This window comes from Synchiropus splendidus, chromosome 1 (assembly GCF_027744825.2).
Source record: "Synchiropus splendidus isolate RoL2022-P1 chromosome 1, RoL_Sspl_1.0, whole genome shotgun sequence".
Classification (NCBI taxonomy): Eukaryota; Metazoa; Chordata; class Actinopteri; order Syngnathiformes; family Callionymidae; genus Synchiropus; species Synchiropus splendidus.
Genome location: NC_071334.1, coordinates 3,496,851 through 3,515,524, shown reverse-complemented (window position 1 = coordinate 3,515,524; position 18,674 = coordinate 3,496,851). Strand labels below are relative to the sequence as shown.

At 45.4% G+C, this 18,674-nt stretch overlaps 1 protein-coding gene across 4 annotated transcripts in view; it reads right to left on the bottom strand.

Annotated features, from left to right (window-relative positions):
* mtss1lb (MTSS I-BAR domain containing 2b) overlaps nucleotides 1-18,674 on the bottom strand; it is a 77,085-nt gene that overhangs the window by 36,413 nt on the left and 21,998 nt on the right. For all 4 annotated transcript variants that reach the window (XM_053854112.1, XM_053854108.1, XM_053854111.1 and 1 more), the window contains exons 2-3: nucleotides 17,323-17,384; nucleotides 17,172-17,245 (exon numbers count right to left, since the gene is read on the bottom strand). In XM_053854112.1, coding sequence (XP_053710087.1) covers nucleotides 17,172-17,245; nucleotides 17,323-17,384 — 136 coding nt within the window. The remainder of the gene's footprint in view (nucleotides 1-17,171; nucleotides 17,246-17,322; nucleotides 17,385-18,674) is intronic.

The following is an 18,674-nucleotide window of genomic DNA, read 5'->3' as shown; positions in this document are numbered from 1 at the left end:
TGAATACTGGAACAGTGTACACTCCCTGAGCGTATACTGTAACAGCATGAAAACCAACATGATGTTTCCCTCAAAATGATGCGGTCAGACATTAGAAGTGACACCAACTGTGGCCAGGAGAAGAGACAGAGAAGTAAAAATGGAGGTTGACTTGAGTGTGATGGAGAATTAGTGGATGGAGCTGAGGATCGGGGGGATGGCGAGAAGGACCTCCAGCCTGTAGGTCATCACGAGCCATGAATCCCAGAGGAGACATGGAAAAAGCTAAAGTCATCATAGCCACTAGCTTTTGCATTGATTATCCATTCAATGAATAGAACTGATTTCATTTGTGTTCAATAACCTTACATGTAAACAAACCGAAACCTTGTGAAATGACATGAAAGATTTTTGTCAGAGAAAAGTCCAACCAGCAGCAGAAGCAGGTGCAAGTCATGTTCATCACATTTACTATAGAAAAGAAGGAGAAAAAAAAATACACTTGATGCAAACTGTTGAGAAAATAGGAAAAACGGAATAAAATTCTGAATAAAATAAATATGATAAAACATCTAAATATCATAACAAATGTTATTTTTCATGGATAAACTATATCGCTGTGATCATTGTTTCTTTTCAAGAACTTCTCCATAGTTGGTAACTCTCACAGATTTGCAGCTGTCAGGTCAATTCAGTGACACATGGATTAAAACTGAGCGTCTCGTGGCCCTGTAAAACAGAAGACTTTAAGCGGCCCTCTAGAATCACTGTTTTAAAGTGCGACGGCGATGAAACCAAGTTCTGCGAGGCTGACTTCATGCGGATTAAACGGAGCAACACAAACTGGAACACGCAACCACGAAGCCCTCTGGGTCACTTTGCAGTCAAAGGCGCTGAGTTGCGTGTTGAGCACTGGGGAAGGTTTGCAAACACGGTCATGGGTTGAGTTCACAAAACGCCGCTCACATCTGACATCTGCACTCGCATGTCCACATGTGGAGGACTAACCGAGCAGGAGGGCGACGGCATCAGCCCCGGCGTGACATCCGCGTGAACGCACGGCTCCAGCTGAGGGCCAGAGCCTCACCCTCACGCAGACAAGCCTCGCTCTCTTCTCCCAGACTCATTTCTCTCCTTAACACTCTGACATCATGCTGGAATAATGATTTTCCGTGCACAGAGCAAGCGGAGCGCGAGAGCGAGGCTGGGCTGTGCTGAGTCACACACTGCAGTGATCTAAATATAGAACAGTGGGTTACGTCATCTGGGCCTCATGTATCTGGGCATTTCCTGGCTGGATGAACACTCTTGACCCAGACTGACAACACCGCAGCGGAGATCGCATCCACAGGAAACACAAGATTGTACAGGGTGCAAGACCACCTTCAACGGCTGTGGCTTCATTCGATGGAGTCTGACTTTTTAAAATCCATGACCTCGCATCGACCCTCACCTCAGGGTTGGTCCCACTTATTAAAACTGAAGGAGCCTTTCAGACCAACATGCAGTGACTGTCTGACTCCAACAGTGAATTGGTGACGTGATATTTTACAGAATAAAGTACTTTTTATCACCAGCCACGAGCGGTTTTTACACAGCTAAAGTAAACCCATGCAGAATGAGGAACATATACATTTATCTAATATTTATCGCATTGGTGAGCGATAGAAAAGATTCTACAAAAAAATCCTTTTTTTTAATGAATAAATTTAGTTTGCAATTTACATTGCAGCATATAATAATAAATAACAAATGCTAAATAAAATAGCAATAATTGCTATTTCCAGAACATGAAAATCTTGAGATGTGTAAAAAAAAAATGAAATGGCTTCCGAACTCACTACCTACCAGGACATAAGCGCGTTTGGGTCGCGAACACTGCGGTCTCTTAGTCGCACAGTTCTCTAAGCAAAGAGCAGGAGGGGACTCTGAGGCCATGGCGCAAATATTGTGTTTGAAAAGGAGACAGTGGCCAGAGGTCAGGTAACTGTGGGAAACAATTCTCTTCTCGCTCCAGCTTTTCTCAAACAAGGCTTCTGTCAAGACCCAGTGACTTCTGGAGAGCTCTGTTGACATACCATGACTAGAAAAACATGCAAGAGAAGCAGCTTTCCCACCAATCTGCTGATGGAACTGGAGTCTGCTCTGAAGAAATGATGTATTTCGTCTTTAAAATAGGACTGAGTGTAATTGGTAATGGCTTTCAGACAAGTCTTCTTCTTTCCCTTCAGTGGTGGCCACAGTGGATCATCCTCCTCCATCTCCCCCTGTCCTCTGCTTCCTCTTCTCTCAAACCTACAAACCTCATGTCCTCCTTCACCACCTCCATCAATCTCCTCTTTGGCCTTCCTCTCCACCTTCTGCCTGGCAGTTCCAACATCTCAACATCTTCATCTACCAATGTACTGGCTCTCTCTCTCCTCTGTACATGTCTTTTCAACATCTTCATCTTCTTTTTCCTTCAGCTTCTCCCTTCAGCGGTGGCCACAGCGGATCATCTTCCTCCATCTACCCCTGTCCTCTTCTTCCTCTTCTCTCAAACCTACAAACCTCATGTCCTCCTTCACCACCTCCATCAGTCTCCTCTTTGGCCTTCCTCTCCACCTTCTGCCTGGCAGTTCCAACCTCAACATCTTCATCTACCAATGGACTGGCTCTCTCTCTCCTCTGTACATGTCCAAACCATCTCCATCCAGCCTCTCTGACTTGGTCTCCTAAACACCTGAGCACATGTGCTGTCCCTCTGATCCTATCATCATCCTGCTCACTCCCAGAGAGAAGCTCAGCATCTTCATCTCTGCTACCTCCAGCTCTGCCTCCTGTCTTTTCCTCAGTGCCACTGTTGCTGGCCTCACCAAAATAGCTCTTCATTGTCTGTGTTGGCCTGTTGCTACAGCAACAAGTGTAGTGGGAAAGTTCAAAGGAATTTCCGCCAGTTCAATTGCCAAGCGACGCAAAAATGACGCGAAAATGAAGCTCCTAAACAGCCAATACTGAGCTTCTCCATCCTGTGTATGTCCTTTCACTGTTCATATCACCAGACCTTTGTCATTTACTCTGACCCGGACACCACCACGTCAGGCTCCCTCAGGACTGAAGACCTCACAGTGTCACTCCGATAATTGAGCTCTTCCTCTTGGGCGAGGATCTTATTCCCAACTGAACCACAACCGTCACTGCACTGTTCAATCTGTCACCCACTTGTTATCATCTGTTCACCCTCAGTCTGCAACCGAAATAAATATGCCACTCAGCACTTTCTGAAGTTTGACCGTTGCCAGAGAGAAAATCGGTAGGATCTAATAACTCAAATGTAAATGTATTTTAAGGATAAGACAGTGAATAACTGGGTCTTTCTGTTAGAGGAAAGCAGTCGGCCACGATCATATTGAAATGGAGAGATGACCTAGTTTCCTTTGGCTCTAGATGATGTGTAGAGTGTGGTATTCAAACTAGTTGAAAACAGCATCTTTGACAGGGTAACATTGATCGTCCAGTACAAAGCACCGAATGTTTTTGTTTCTTTCAAGAAATGTTTGAGCTTTTACAATATATTTAAACAGTCGTCAATCCAGGTCTAAGTCCGAGGCCGTGGTTCTCAACTGGAAAATGATGGTTTGCTCTCTCTAGGTGGGGAACGAGTTCCTGCCTCAAGTTTATGTGTCTTGGCTTCTCCAGTGAGTGGATAAAGGAGTTGGCGATCGGTCGGTGAATCGGCACAGCAGGGGGCAGTATGGCAGTCGCACTGTTGTGTGTAAGAGAGAGCTGAGCCAAAAGGCAAAGCTCTCTATTTAGCTGCGAGTCACGACCGAAACAACGGGTTTCCTCTGATGGGTGGAGGGCGTCTCCCTTCGAGATAGGCTGAAGAGCTCTGTCACTCGGGAGAGACTCTGAGTAGAGCCGTTGCTTCTCAGTTGAGGTGGTTGGGGCATCTCATGTGGACTCTGGAGGCCTCCCTTTGGAGGTGTTTCAGGCACGGCCAGCTGGGTGGAGATCCAGGGGCCGACCCAGGACCAGGAGGAGGGATGAGATCTCTTTTCTGGCCTGGGAGGGTCTTGGGATCCCTCAGTCGGAGCTGCTGGATGTTACCCAGGAGAAGGTCATTTGGTGCAACCTTTTGAAGCTGCTGCCCCCGCGACCCAGCGGTGGATAAGCAGATGAGCATGGATGGATCAATCCACGTCCATGTCCATCCTCAAATCCCTCAGAAAGGCTGCAGTACACACGACACAAAACAGACGAGCAACGTTGGAGGTCCGAGCGCTGCCAAGTGCGTTTCCTGCGGGCAGTTGACTGCATGAATCACATTCACGTCATGATATGACGCTAAAGGACGATTTATTTTAGGGAAGAACAGAACCCTTTCATGATCTCAACATGATTGAGCAGATGGCAGTGTGTTACACAGGTCTCATTCGGGATGTGCGGGTGAAGACAGTGACCAAGAGATCGCTGAGTCCAGCAGTCCTGTTCAAAGACAGAAGCTCACAGAGAAAGAGACAGTGAGGAGGTGCCTCTTCGACCCCAAACACTTCAGGCGTGGTGCTCAAACTGGCAAGTCACTGCTGCAGTTTTTGTCTAAGCCCAGTGCCTCTTCAGTAACTTCAGTGTTGTGGGTATAATTATGCGGTAAATATGAGAATAATTCCTCATCGCCATGGTGACTGAAGCAACAACGTTTTCTAATTATTGTTTGCAAATGCTGTGTGTGTGTGTGTGTGTGTATTACGCTGAGCCAGCAGTAGTTACCACGCCTGGCTGATGGCAGTTAATGCCGTGGATTAACACGAAACACAACGCCACCCACACACAGATTCAGAGGTTTGACTCCAGCGTTTCTGACCTGATCCAAACGTTGTTTGAAGGAAATTGGAAATGCACTTGAGCTTGCAGCCACAACACTTTCAAGCTTCCCATGGTTTGTGAGGGTGTGCGACTGAGCACGTCTTGTGCCGCTGACCTCCGGGTCAGCGCTGGACGGCCATCAGGAAACGTCTTCAGAAAGCTGCCAGACCAGAGGGGAAGGAGAAGGGACGGGGAGGAGGGGGCCTGGAAAAAAAGGCCGAGCGTAGATGTGGAAAGAGGAAGGAGCGAGAAGGTGGAGGAGGAGGAGGAGGGACAGCGCAGGAGGGAGGAGCTGGCTGAAGCTTCATTAAGGCCAATAATGTTGTTTTGGTGGCCCTCGAAAACACTCGGCCTCTCAGCGACGTCCCACCAACGCCGGGAGGCCGACTGCTTTGGGCTGTAGTTTCAAACTTTTAATTGCTTTCACTGTTTTCCCTCAGTTCAGGAAGGAGATCAGTGCTGCGGTTGATGGAAAGTAATTAGACATGGGGCTTAAGAGAGTCCCTCTTAAGAAAATAAACAGGAAAGGTTGCGACTTCATCTTCAGTCCTTGGAGCTGTTCGCATGCATTCACGGTGGATGACTGTAATATGGACAGGTTTGGACTCAGATTTACCTGCAGTAATTCGGTGTCACCTCCAGGGGATGGCTGCAGGGGGCGATCACATTGCAGTACTCACTCCTGCCCTGAACTGTGGTCTGGGGGTGACTTGTCCTACCACCAGGTCAGAAGCCACAGACTGTTGCTCAGCGTTAACAACTCTCCATCAAACACTGTTGATGTGGCTTGAAAACCAGAGTGTTACAGGCTTTTGTCTCATTGTTTTCTAAGCTACGTATGAGACAACGTCCTTCTGCTTCACAGACTGTTTCCAATGGTCACGTCATTGCTTCTTGCCTGGGGGAGTCTGCGACAAAACCCACGTCTCCAGGCCGACTCTTGCCCAGTGGGCCAAAAGCCTTGGACTTGTCTGGCGGCTGGCAGCGTTTGTTGAGACCGAAAAAACAACAATTCTCTTCCAGACTTTTCTTTTCCCAAATATTTGACTGAGGAATCCTGGCATTTCACAGATTGTCTCAGTCATTGGTTCTGAATTGGTCCTTTGATTTTGTTAGATGCAAGTCTTCATTAGAGCACGAACATCTTTTTTTTCTTCTTTTTTTAATTCATGTAAACAGCTTAGTCTGTCTACTGGAGAGAAATGTCTCTTAGTCGGACTACACGACCTGTATAATGTGGCGAATAGCTGGACTAAGCTAGCATGTAGCCAGTAGCTGGACTAAGCTAGCGTGTAGCCAGTAGCTGGACTAAGCTAGCATGTAGCCAGTAGCTGGACTAAGCTAGCATGTTGCCAGTGGCTGGGCTAAGTTAGCGTGTAGTCAGTAGCTGGACTGAGCTAGCATGTAGCCAGTAGCTGGACTAAGCTAGCATGTCGCCAGTGGCTGGACTAAACTACCATGTAGCCAGTAGCTGGACTAAGCTAGCATGTCGCCAGTAGCTGGACTAAACTACCATGTAGCCAGTAGCTGGACTAATCTAGCATGTAGCCAGTCGCTGGACTAAGCTACCATGTAGCCAGTAGCTGGACTAAACTACCATGTAGCCCAGTAGCTGGACTAAGCTACCATGTAGCCAGTAGCTGGACTAAACTACCATGTAGCCCAGTAGCTGGACTAAGCTAACATGTAGCCAGTAGTTGGACTAAGCTAGTATGTAGCCAGTAGCTGGACTAAGCTAGCATGTAACCAGTAGCTGGACTAAGCTAGCAAGTAGCAATTAGCTGGACAAAGCTAGCATGTAGCCAATAGCTGGACTAAGCTAGCATGTAGCCAATAGCTGGACTAAGCTAGCATGTAGTCAGTAGCTGGACTAAGCTACCATGTAGCCAGTAGCTGGACTAAACTAGCATGTAGCCAGAAGCTGGACTAAGCTAGCATGTATTCAGTAGCTGGACTAAGCTACCATGTAGCCAGTAGCTGGACTAAACTAGCATGTAGCCAGAAGCTGGACTAAGCTAGCATGTAGTCAGTAGCTGGACTAAGCTACCATGTAGTCAGTAGCTGGACTAAGCTAGCATGTAGTCAGTAGCTGGACTAAGCTCGCATGGAGCCAGTAGCTGGACTAAGCTCGCATGTAACCAGTAGCTGGACTAAGCTAGCATGTAGCCAGTAGCTGGAGTAAGCTAGCATGTAGACAGTAGCTGGACACAGCTAACATGTAGCCAGTAGCTGGACACAGCTAACATGTAGCCAGTAGCTGGACGGACTGATGTGCGGCTGCAGCAGCTTCAGCTACACAGTGGAAGTAAACAAACAAAAAGTGAGACTCACCACAGTCTAATGATGTCAAACAACCTTCTATACAATGGAGACGTCGTGTGTGACCTGATGCAGTGTGTGTGTGTTCCTCGGTCTGAGCCCCGTGACAAACCTAACATCAACTGTGTTTTGGAACTGGCCACGACCGTGATCTGCAGATGTGAGAGACAACAAAAAAACAACTGAGAAGCAATGGGCTGACGGCACACTGCCATGTGGAATTTGTGGAAACATTGTCCGTTCTTGGTGTTGGTTAACTGACCGGGAATTTGATGGAAGGTTGGTTTGTTGACACTGAAGATTCAGACCCTGCTCTTGATCGCAGCACCAGACCCCTTCACCAACTATTAGAAATATGAATGGCAGATGGCCAGTTTAGTCCACCGGACCCTGGTGTGGCGAGAACTAAGGGCGAGCCGCACCAAATGTAACTTGCGTCAGCTGAGATATAGCCCACTTTTGCTGGCCGATGGGATCAAACGCTTCTCCAGTTGAGCGTGGATGCCGTGCTCTCTGTGAAATGCAATGAAGCTCGCTCAGCTTTCTCTGCTCCTCTTGGCAGCAACAGGGCTATTTTTTTCCCTGCCACCACTTCCCTCTCTCCCGCTCATTCACCCTCGCCCCTTGTTGCCTGGCAACCCTCCTCGTAAATGTGATCCGACCTGCCGCTGATTGGCCGAGACAGAGGCCCAGAGAAAAGTGGAGTATGCATCGCAGTCAACTTGCACGCGTGGAAAGAAGGATCCGTTGGTCCATTTGCATGCCATGTCTAATAGGGCGCCTCCTCATGTGATGGTGTGTACAAAGATGCCTGTGAGGTAAAGCGTGTGCACGCTGCGGTCGCATGTTTGTGTGAGAAGCTCCCAGGTTCTCCGCGATGCGAGTCCGACTTGCTGACTTGCTCTAGCGTGTTGTGTTAAGTGAAGAGGCCTCACATCCGAGCGTCGGCTTCATCCCACCTCGGGAGTTGGATGGAGGGGTTGCCTTCTCAGCGTCTCTCACTAGTCTTCATTCTCACTGTATTTTTAATCGCATGGGTCATATGTGACGCATCCCAGCGTTGCGAACTACGGGTGCTGAGAGTCGCATGGCATTGCGGCGAGTGCAAGCAAACCTTGTGAGTCGACCGGTGTCCCACACCTGGTATCCGAGGTTAGCTTTGATAGTCTGGAAAATTTACGTTGAATCTGACTTGGCCTCTGAACAGAGTCTTATTCAACGCAGCGCTGGGTGTCATGCAGTAGAACGCCAATAAGTATATGAAGAATGGGTCGTAGTACAAGTATACGTATAAGAATGCGTAGAGGAGTCCAAATGTCATGTCCGCACTTTAATCCGTTCTGTCTTTACTATTCTACTCCTACCGCGTCCCTTCCTGTGCTTTTATTTTCTTACTCCCTGTTGTTTCCGTTTCCTGTCTCAGTTCCAACTCATCATCCTTCCATGGATATATATTCCTTCCGACGCCAGCTACGTTTGCCAGATGGTAGCTTCAACTGCCACTCAGGTAAAAAGACTTCCATGTTCTCGCTGTCGTCCCTCAAAATTCAACTTTCGTTCCTCGTTCTTCCTCGCTCCACTTTTGTTCACCTCCCAACTTCCATTCAACCCGTGCGTGTGAGCTGTTATTGAGTCTCACTTTTTAGTTATAACTCCGTCTAGTTTACCCCTCGTGTGTGTGAGTATCCACCGCCACCTCACTGAGCTTAACTCCGGGTGTGTTTTCTGTTCTCCTAGTTTTCAGGCTTGTGATTCTAATCCGCCTCTCTTGCGTTCCAGATTCCTCCCCAGTCCCTGTTTGTTGATCCCGGTCCGCGTTTTGGTTCCCGGCGCCTTTAGTTGTTAGTTATTTGTCTGTCTATTTATTCGTATAATTCCATCGATGTGTCCCGCGTCTTCTGTCGACCAACACTGACTGCACTTGGGTTCATTCGTCCGCCATCATGACACCAAAGGTCCAACCTTCAGTGCCAGGAAGTGACAGACATCAGCCGTGACAACACCACCTCAAATCCCGTTTCCTTCTCAACTCTGTTTAGAGATTTTCAAAACACATTGAAAGACATTGCTACACATTTCTTAAGTTCCATCACCCCGGACCACTAGGAGGTGTTTCAGTTTGATCCTGAGTCACTAGAAAACAGTGGTCAGCATTTGCCAGCGGAAAACAGAACCCATAAAGTTTATTTGATAATAGCTTACAAACACCACACCAAACCAAGTACTAGCTAGTACTCAGATATTCTGTTGAGTAGATCTAGTGATGGGTAGATGAGGTTTCATGAAACAGTAGTGCAGGGTGGATGAAACAGTGTCCTGATTTTCAGAAGCCACTAGATGGCGCTCTTGGTTCAGAAATGACTTGCGTTACTTGTTCAAGACCAAAACACTTTACAGTGCCACCTCAGAAAATCCAGACACTGTTTCATGAAACCTCATCGACCCTCCACTACAAAAGAGTGAGTGGTTTACCAGAGTTTGTTTGTATTCTGAATGGAAAACAGAAATTTCAACTTCAAGATAAACCCTGCACTTACACTTCCTCTTCCTTTGGTACACAGTTACTGCCAATGCAGAGTGAGGAGCTTTTTTTTTTTTTTTTTTTCACGACTCTGTCACAGCAGCAGCATTATTCGTACTGTTTTCTCCAAATCAAGTCCACATTTCTCATAAACTTCATTGCTTCCTGCCCCCGAGCCTCCGTCGCTTTTGGCTTAGCCAACCAAGATAAACATGTTGGAAATTAGTTTTCCAGCCAGGATTCTCTTCCCTGCACCAGCTGCTGCGGAGATAAACTTCAGCTCGGTCTGTGTGTCCCTTGTTCTCTACCACGCGCCGATCAAGCGTAAAATAAATGAAGAATATCTCTCGATGACACCATGTCTCATGTGCTGATGACAAAACATGGGTCGCGCTGCTCGCCGAATTTTGATGTCCCAGAATGAGCCCAACCTACAGTAAATGTTGCAGAGGGAAGCTCTCAGTTCAGACTTTGCTCATGTAAAACTAAAACCATCTCCAGGCCAATACTGATGGCATTTATGACGTCCATTAAAACACGGTTCAAGCCACTCTAAACTGGCAACTTGGTGAAGAAGCAACACGAATATTCTGTACCTTCCTGCGAGGCACGATCTTTAAGAGTCAGAGTCCTAAGTCGTAAGCGGCTGCGTTCCTAGAGCTGAGCACTGAGCCACACAAATGCATCAACAATGACCAACTGTCTGAGCAGCATAACAGCATTTTTTAATAAGAAAATGGTGGATTTTTTTTTTTTTCAACACCCATACCTTCATGTTGGAGTTTGTTCCTCTTCCCTCTGGCAGGAGGCTACGGTCCATCCAGACCAGAACCTCCCGTCACAGGAACACCTTCTTCCCCTCGGCCGTCACACTGTTTAATTCGTGATCAGCCTTTGTTATTTTATTTTATTTTATTTAGTATTTTTATTTTAGATTTTAGATTTTCAGTCAGCACTTTATTCCAAAACACTTTCCTACTTGGAGGGCTCCCCACTGACCAAAATAATTTAAATTCTGATTCTGATTCTGAGTTTCTTACGTTGAAACTGTGAATGTGTTTCAGCTAAAAGCTTCCAACACTTTGATCAAACGTCATTACCACGAGTCCAAAAAGCGACGCCTGTCTGTGTGTTGCCTGTAAGAGCTTTAAATACATTTATTTAAATCCATATATTTGCCGATCAATTCAATTCGGTGTCAGTCATAGCACATTGAATAGCTGATCAACTCCTCTTCAAGTTTCGACATTTATTTTTCTTACAAGAAAATGGTATTAATATTAACAATTATTCTGGAAATATCCAAAAACCATTCCATCTATGAAGTGAATTTTATGTCAACAATGGTGAATGCTGCTTTACTTCCGATCTCTGAGGGCTGTGAAGAGGAACAAATATATGATCACTAAACTCACACACATAATGTCTTGGAAAAATGAAATGGCATTTTTAAAAGTGTGTTCAAGCTCAGACTTGGTTTGAAACTCACTACATGAAATGCAGCGATCGATAAAAATGGGAAGCATTTCTTGGCAGCTAAACAAAACGTGAAAAAAAAAAAAAGGTGTTGACAAGCTTTTAGTGGAAGGTGAAAACAGGGCTTTGCCGGTGTGAGAATTCTTAAATTAGAGTGACACAAACCAATAGAGCCTGTCATCTGAAGCAAAATCCAAACCGCTCCTTCACCTGAGGGAGATCACAATCTTTAAGATGGGATTCTCAGAGGCAAAGTAAAAAAAAAAAAAAAAAAGAAAAAGAGTGACAAAAATTCTCAATTGTAAAAGTGAGACATGCTCTCATGCTCCATGGACAGTGATGTTCACACTACAGTGGACACCAGAGCTGTAAGTGCCCTGAAGTTCACCCCACAGCTTCGGAGTGACTTCACACACGCCTCACTCCAACACACACTTGGACCAGCTGGTCACACAATGCAGGAATTCAGCACCTTTCAACCAGAAGACAACAAAAATCCTAAAATAAAACAGTCGTCACTGGGGACTGGAGCCTATCTCAGCAACTTCAGGAGAGAAGTAAGGCCACACTTGTCCTCCATTCACTCCTGCAGGCAGCGTCGAATCATCAGTAATATTGGGAGATTCCTTAAGTTCAGGTGACCATGGGTAGACCAGGTTTCATGACACAGTATTGAAGAGCTGATGAGGTTTCATGAAACAGTGTCCTTTTCAGAGGCCACCAGATGGCACTGTAAAATGTTTGGACTTGAACAACCAATTCAATGAAACCTCACAACATTCCTAAACCAAGAGCAACATCTAGTGGCCACTGTTTCATGATACATGATCATTATCATCCTTGAAACTGAGACATCCTCTTCAATTGGTTATTTTAACAGTGTCGTCAAAGGTCGACACAAAAAGTACAGGTGGGTGGATGAAGCTTCATGAAACAGCATCATGATTCTCTGAGCTCACTTGTTGGTTTCATAATCAAAGATTATCAAGAAAACAAGGGACAAACGGTGGGTACTGAAACATGAACACTGCTTCATGAAGCTTCGCGTCTTGTACAAAAACAACAGTTCAAGTCTTCTGCGGTGAGTCAGACAAGGCACTTTATGAGCAGATCTGAAGCTATTATTTGTTGCACATCCATTTCGGAGGAGTTGCACCCAGTCTCCAAAACATTCAAGAAAAATCCGGCCACTGGAAGGATGCATCCAAGTCTAAGCAGTGCAAAAACCGACTGTGATTTGACTCCTCTTGGAATTCTGAAGTGCGAGGGAACTTAACTGTCTGACTTAACGGTGAAAGTGAACTAGCAACTGACTTCCCTTGGATGAAAGTCTTCCCTGCATCGTTTGATTTTCATCGCACCTTGCCACACACTCATGAGGGACATGGAGCGATCAGAAAAAGTTCAAAGGAGCACAGTGATGGAGTGAACCTCAGGGAGACGGAGAGCGTTTCGATGGGCCGACTCCATCCATTTAACAAGTCGACATTAGATCACGCAGCGTGCAGGAGCAGTGACTGAGCAGCACTCTGACAAATGCCCTCCAATAGGAGTGAGTCAGTACAAAGAGGCTGTGATGCACATCTCCAGCCCAACCTCACTTGTGTCCTACTTTCACTCATGTTGTTGTGTGGCAGCCACGTGCGTCCTGAGCTGACGGAGCTGACCCAGGACCACCTGGCAGTGAGCACGAGCCAGCGCAGCCCTCCTCAACACAAAACCGTAACCTCCACCTCCAGGTAACTTGTGATTCTGTAGGTGGTAAGTGCTCGACCAGGGGTGGGGAATTAAATTTCCAAAGGTTATATAGGTGACCATTGAGAGGTGCTGTCAAACCCAAAGAAAGAAGAGAAAATTGAAAATAAAAATAATGTGTTACACTTTAAAAATGGCAAAAAAAATGTTGTTGTTGTTTTTTTAATTTTATTTAAACCACAATCCTTTTAAATATTGTCAATGTGTCTCACACGATTCAAAATCTCCGTTCAATTCTGGTGTATCTTAAGGGACAAGAAATACTATAATAAATACAAAAATAGTCGACGGGAAAGAAAACGAGGAAGTATTGTTTCTCTTGCACGATAATGAACAAAAAAAAATGCACAAGACAAAATTGTCAGAAACATTCTGACATGATCAGTTTTGTAGTTTTACTCTGACCAGGAGGGCCACATCAAAGGGCCATATTTGGCCCCTGGGCGGCTCTTTGCCCAGGTCTGTGCTAGACTGACCTTCCCAGATCTCCACAGACACTTGATAAGAATGTTTGTAAAGGTTCTGGTCTACACAAGGTGTAACAGCTGCTCAGGAAGCACTGAGGATAATGGCACCATTGGCTTTTGTTTGGTTATTTGGCCTTCGATCATCTCACTTCAGTTAAGACCAAATCTCCAGAAGGTTTAAATGAAAAAAACTAGAGATGATCTAAGAGAAATGGACCTTCAATGGAAGCAGTTTTTTGTCAGAGGAGTGAACTGAGGAAGAAGCTTGAAGGTTGTGGAGACTATTTGACTGGGAAAGAAGGCAGAAGGATGAGACCAGGAGATCGGACATCGACAAGAGCATCCTCCCAGGCCACCTACTTTATTCAGTCAGTGGCTCACGACCTTCAGGAAAAGCACATTCTGACCTGTGTGCCACCAGCTTTTTGTATCTCAAATAACTCCTCACCATCAATAAACAAGATGAGGGGAATGTTAGCTTTTTTGAGTCTACATTTAAGGATTAAAACAAAGTAAATACACATGCTTCATTTTAATGTGTTTTGTTGCTTGTAAAGTCCGACTCTTGACTATTTTTTTTAATTTTTTCATTTTCCTTTAAAGCCCCCACTGTATTTCGACATCAGAGTGGCCATTTATTTGACCTTGTCATTCATTTCCCGACCAGGACCGCGGCGCTCCGAAGCCCCTCCCACTCCTCCTCATGTCCAGTTCTGACGGAAAAGACTCGGTCGCCCTTTAATGACAGCCTCGAATCAGAACAACTGGAAGGGCTCTGCCTGTGGATGGAAGACTGTGAGCTGGATCATACGGAATGTAGCGCCGCTAAACCCAGACGAACGCGTCACGGCTCGGCACAACACGCCGAGTCATTGATGAAGCCTTCAGAACACAGCTGGATCCAGATGGTAAAGCCATTGTTGGAGGAGAACAGCTGCACACATCGGAACTTACAACCAAAATGATCATCCATTGCAAGGGTCTCCGATAACATGTATCCTTTTTTCAGTTCTGCAAATGACTTGAAATAAACAGCAACAGGGAGGAGTGACACGACAAAACGTCAGACTGGACTCAACACGTCCAGTTATTGAATTATCATCTGAGACCAAGTCCAAAATAACTGACTTATCACTGGATGATCAACAGGACGGTGTCTATGATTCCGTCCACCGCCCATGTTTTGACTCAGTGGCTGGTGTTTTTCTGCTTCGGTCCAAACAGAATCCCGAACAACACGCTCCATGTGAGCCTCTCACTGATCAATCCATCTTTCATCCATCCTGGAAGCTCCTCAGCTCAGAGCAACAGGACGCATCTGTGCCGAGGCTCTCATGTGTGAAACCCACATTCTCACGTCCAGCCTGATTTGCTTAATCTGCAAAGTTCCTTAGATGTTGTGGAGACACCAGCACAAAGATCAGAGAGGGAATTCCAGCAGAAAGCACAGAAGAAAACTTCAGTGGTTAATACTAGACAGAGCTCCCAGGTCATGAATGGAATGCCCTCAGTCCTCACTGAAGACACACACCATCACTGTCCATTTTAAAAATGCTTCTCAAAACTCTTTGGCTTTTATCCAGGCAGACAGCTGATCTTCTTATGAGCAATTGCACTGCTTTAATTCTTCATTCATACGGTTCTTTATGTTTAGTTCTCTCTCTGTCTTCAATGCATTTCCTCCATCCTCACCAGCTCCGACTGGGGGATCCGAGACCCTCCCAGGCCAGTGAAGAGATCTCATCACTCCACCTGGTCCTGGGTCGACCGCTTGGTCTCCTCCCAGCTGGCCGTGCCTGAAACACCTCCAAAGAGAGGCCACCAGGGGGCGTCCTCATGTCTGATGCCCAAACCACCAACTGAGAAGCAGCGGCTCTTCCAAGTGGCAGAAGTCGGAAGAGCCTCTATCTCTATAGAGTGTTTTCACGGCGCGTCATCCAACCCGGAAGCCGCCATGTTGGAGATACTCTTTCTAAACATCCCCATAGACTGTGAATGGAGTGCGATGGAAAAACGCGAAAAAACAAAGAAAGGCTCGGCAAAAACGAGTTGGGAGTGACAGGACATACAGAGAGGGACTTAATGAACACGAAAGTGCGCGACACTTGGGGAAGTTGGGGGAGCTTTCTTGGTGGTGCAGAGCCGTGAAAGAGTTGGCTCCGTCGTTGTGGCTGAACGACGACCCGGACCCTCGACTTCCGGATACGTCAGTGACATATCCTGATCTCGTCAGTTACCTGTTTTCTGGCCTATTCCATCCACCACCGAGGAGCTGGAGTTCGGAGGCGTCTCACTAGATGGTGTGCGGATGGGTCAGGGAACTGTTCATCACCGACATTTGCACCTTATATGAGAATGTGACGTATTTACATATTTTGATGAGTTTGTGTGTGTGTGTGCGTGTGAGAGAGAGAGATAGCTAGTTAAGGGAACGTTCTGAAAACTGTGTGGGTGGGCATCAATAGACATGTTCTGAGAAAAGTTTTTCCACGGCAATACAATGCAAATTCAGAGTCATTTAGGCTGCACTTTTTCTTTTTTTAATGAGCACAATATTCGGATGTTATCCACAGTTTGGCCACCAAGGTCCTGCTTCAGCTTCGCTGACCACAAGCGTCTCCTTTCTTCCAACAACTTCTGGCATCGTTCACCTTCATTTGTCATAACTTTCGGAAGTTGATAAAATTCCAAATGTTTTTCACGATCGGAATAGTTCACGAAGTTCATACAATCCAAAACACGATCGTAATTCACAGTTTTTCAAGGAAACGCTGCAGAATGGCCTTTGGTACGGCTCTGTGCTGAGCAGTGAGTCTCTCCAACATGGCGGCTTCCGGGTTTGATGACGCACGGTGAAGACCCTCTGTAGGAGACGCCCACCACGAGTCAGAGAAAACTCACCTCTGCTGCTTGTATCCGCTTGTTATAATCACTATTATTATTCAGATTTCCCACTGTGTTCTATAAATAAAGAGCCATATCAATAAACACGTTGCGCTGCCGCAAAATCTTTTTATACAGAGCATTATATTGAATTTGCGCACTTTCCATCGAACCACAATGTCAACCTGCGTATTTCCAAAGCTAGAAAGTTCATCTCTTCCTACTTTAAAGAAAAGATATTCATACTCACGACAGCAAAATCACAAAACTCTAATCTAGTTAAAAAAAAAGGTGAACTATGAAGCTAGCCAATGGACATCAAGACAAATGAGAAAAGCACTCAGGGAGGGCAAACATCCTGGTGCTACAGTATATACCAATGCAAAACAATCTGCGTAAAATGTCCTGGATCCAGACAGTGATCCGGATCGCTCCCAAAATTGAATTACTTTTTCTGCGTCCCATTTCGCATGATAACTTTTCAAGTTACGCTGACAAACAAACACAACCTCTTGGCAGAGATAATGAAAAAAAAACAAATACCAGCATGGAAGCTACATTCCTCGCCGCACTACAGTAGCTCAGCTTCAGTATAGTTGGAGAACATGATGGACACAAGTCGCAGGGACTCAGTCAGGCATGCGGGATTCCCTGAGTCTCACTTGTTTCCTTTCAAGTTCGGTGAATTCAGCATGCTGGACTAGCGTTAGCGCTACATTGGTGGATGAGTGAATTTCCACTGGGTAACTATACATCCATCCCAGCTATCATTACGCATGCTGTGCATATTTGTAAGACAGTCTCCTCAGAAACCATCCCAAATCTGAAGTGCGTAAAGTGCCTCCTGAGATTTGTACTTCAGCCAGTCAGCTTGTTGGCACGAAGAGACATTCAGAAGAACACTTCCCCACCGACACTCCTCTTACCTCTGGTGTTGGTGGCCATGTCTGCCACCTTCTGAAAAGCATCCAGGAAGGCCACCGCAGCGAGAACCGTGGTTCTGTTGGTCGCACAAATGAGGGTCAAGTTGGTTAGCGATGTTTGTTCTGAGACAGTTGAGCTGAGTCAGAATCTTACCGGAGCTGGGAATGCAGCTTGGTGGCCTTGGCACTGAAGTCTTCCCACACAGGATAGGAGCACTGACAACACAAGCAGAAATGACAGTCGTCAACAACATAGACCAAATGTAAGTTGCACTTTTCCCAGGACAATCTGCTTCATATCTAGTGTTATCTAGTTTTCTAGCTACTGCGTCTTCGCCCTCTTCAGACACAAGTGTTTGTCGATGGTGTGTTTTAACTTAACTGTTGGATGAGGGGGTAACAACATTTCTACTCCCGCAAAACCATATTTATATATATATATACATGGTGATATTAAAAAAATATATAAATATAGAGAGAGTTTTGTGCAAAAAGCAACACACTGCAGTGTTCCGTAAAGGTCCAATATCAGGTCAACAGACAGTTCCCCTTCAAATCACGAACAGGTAATGCAACTTGAATTTCATAATACAACAAATTGACTCCATTTTTTTGCATCTATAAACATGTAGATTTTTTTGCATTGAAAGAGTAGCTGCATTTTTATTATTCAAGTTGGAACCTCATTTATTTCTGGTTGAAATCTAATAAAAACAAAGTTATCTTCATTTTCAAAAAATGTAAAATAAGTCACAGTACACATTCAATATGAGGGAAAAAAAAAAATCAATGACAAAATCAATAAACATGTACATGATTGGGGGAGATTCATTCATTCATTCTATCTATCATTTTCAGTGTGTAAATGAGTCAAACACAACAGTGTCGACAAAAGCACCGGGTTTTTCATTACAACAAGAATGTATAGTTTAGTTCAAATGTCCAAATCTGACGTTGGTGTTTTACATATCTCTGTGTCAGTGTTCACATGAAGGCAAGTCTCTTGGATTATTAGTAAATAAATGCACTCCCTTACTTTTATTCCACGGCTATTCAACAAAACTGAGTTATATACTATGACACTGATAGTGTTGGCTGGCCAGAATAACGTTTCACACACATCCTTTGTGTATATTTAAATGTTGTTATGACTCTGGACTTCAGTGGTGTGTGTTGCTTTGTGAAATGTGTTTATCTCAGTACACAGCTTTTAATATCATGCCATGCCTCCGTGTGGTAAAAGTTGTAACCGGTTATTGAAGAACCAAATCACGTTACCATCATGAAAACAATATTTTCAAAGGTAAATGATATGAAAGGAGCTCAAAGAGGTGCAGGCTGATGACATTACGTGGTGAACTACCGGAGCAACGAAATCCACTGCTGAGCCACCAGTGAGCTTGATTGAGTTTGGAGTGGAATGCGAAGCAGCAGAACATTTCCGCTTTTGTTCGTGCAACAGAATCCAAAATAAAGGTATTTGTCGAATCAACACGGTTGTTGAAG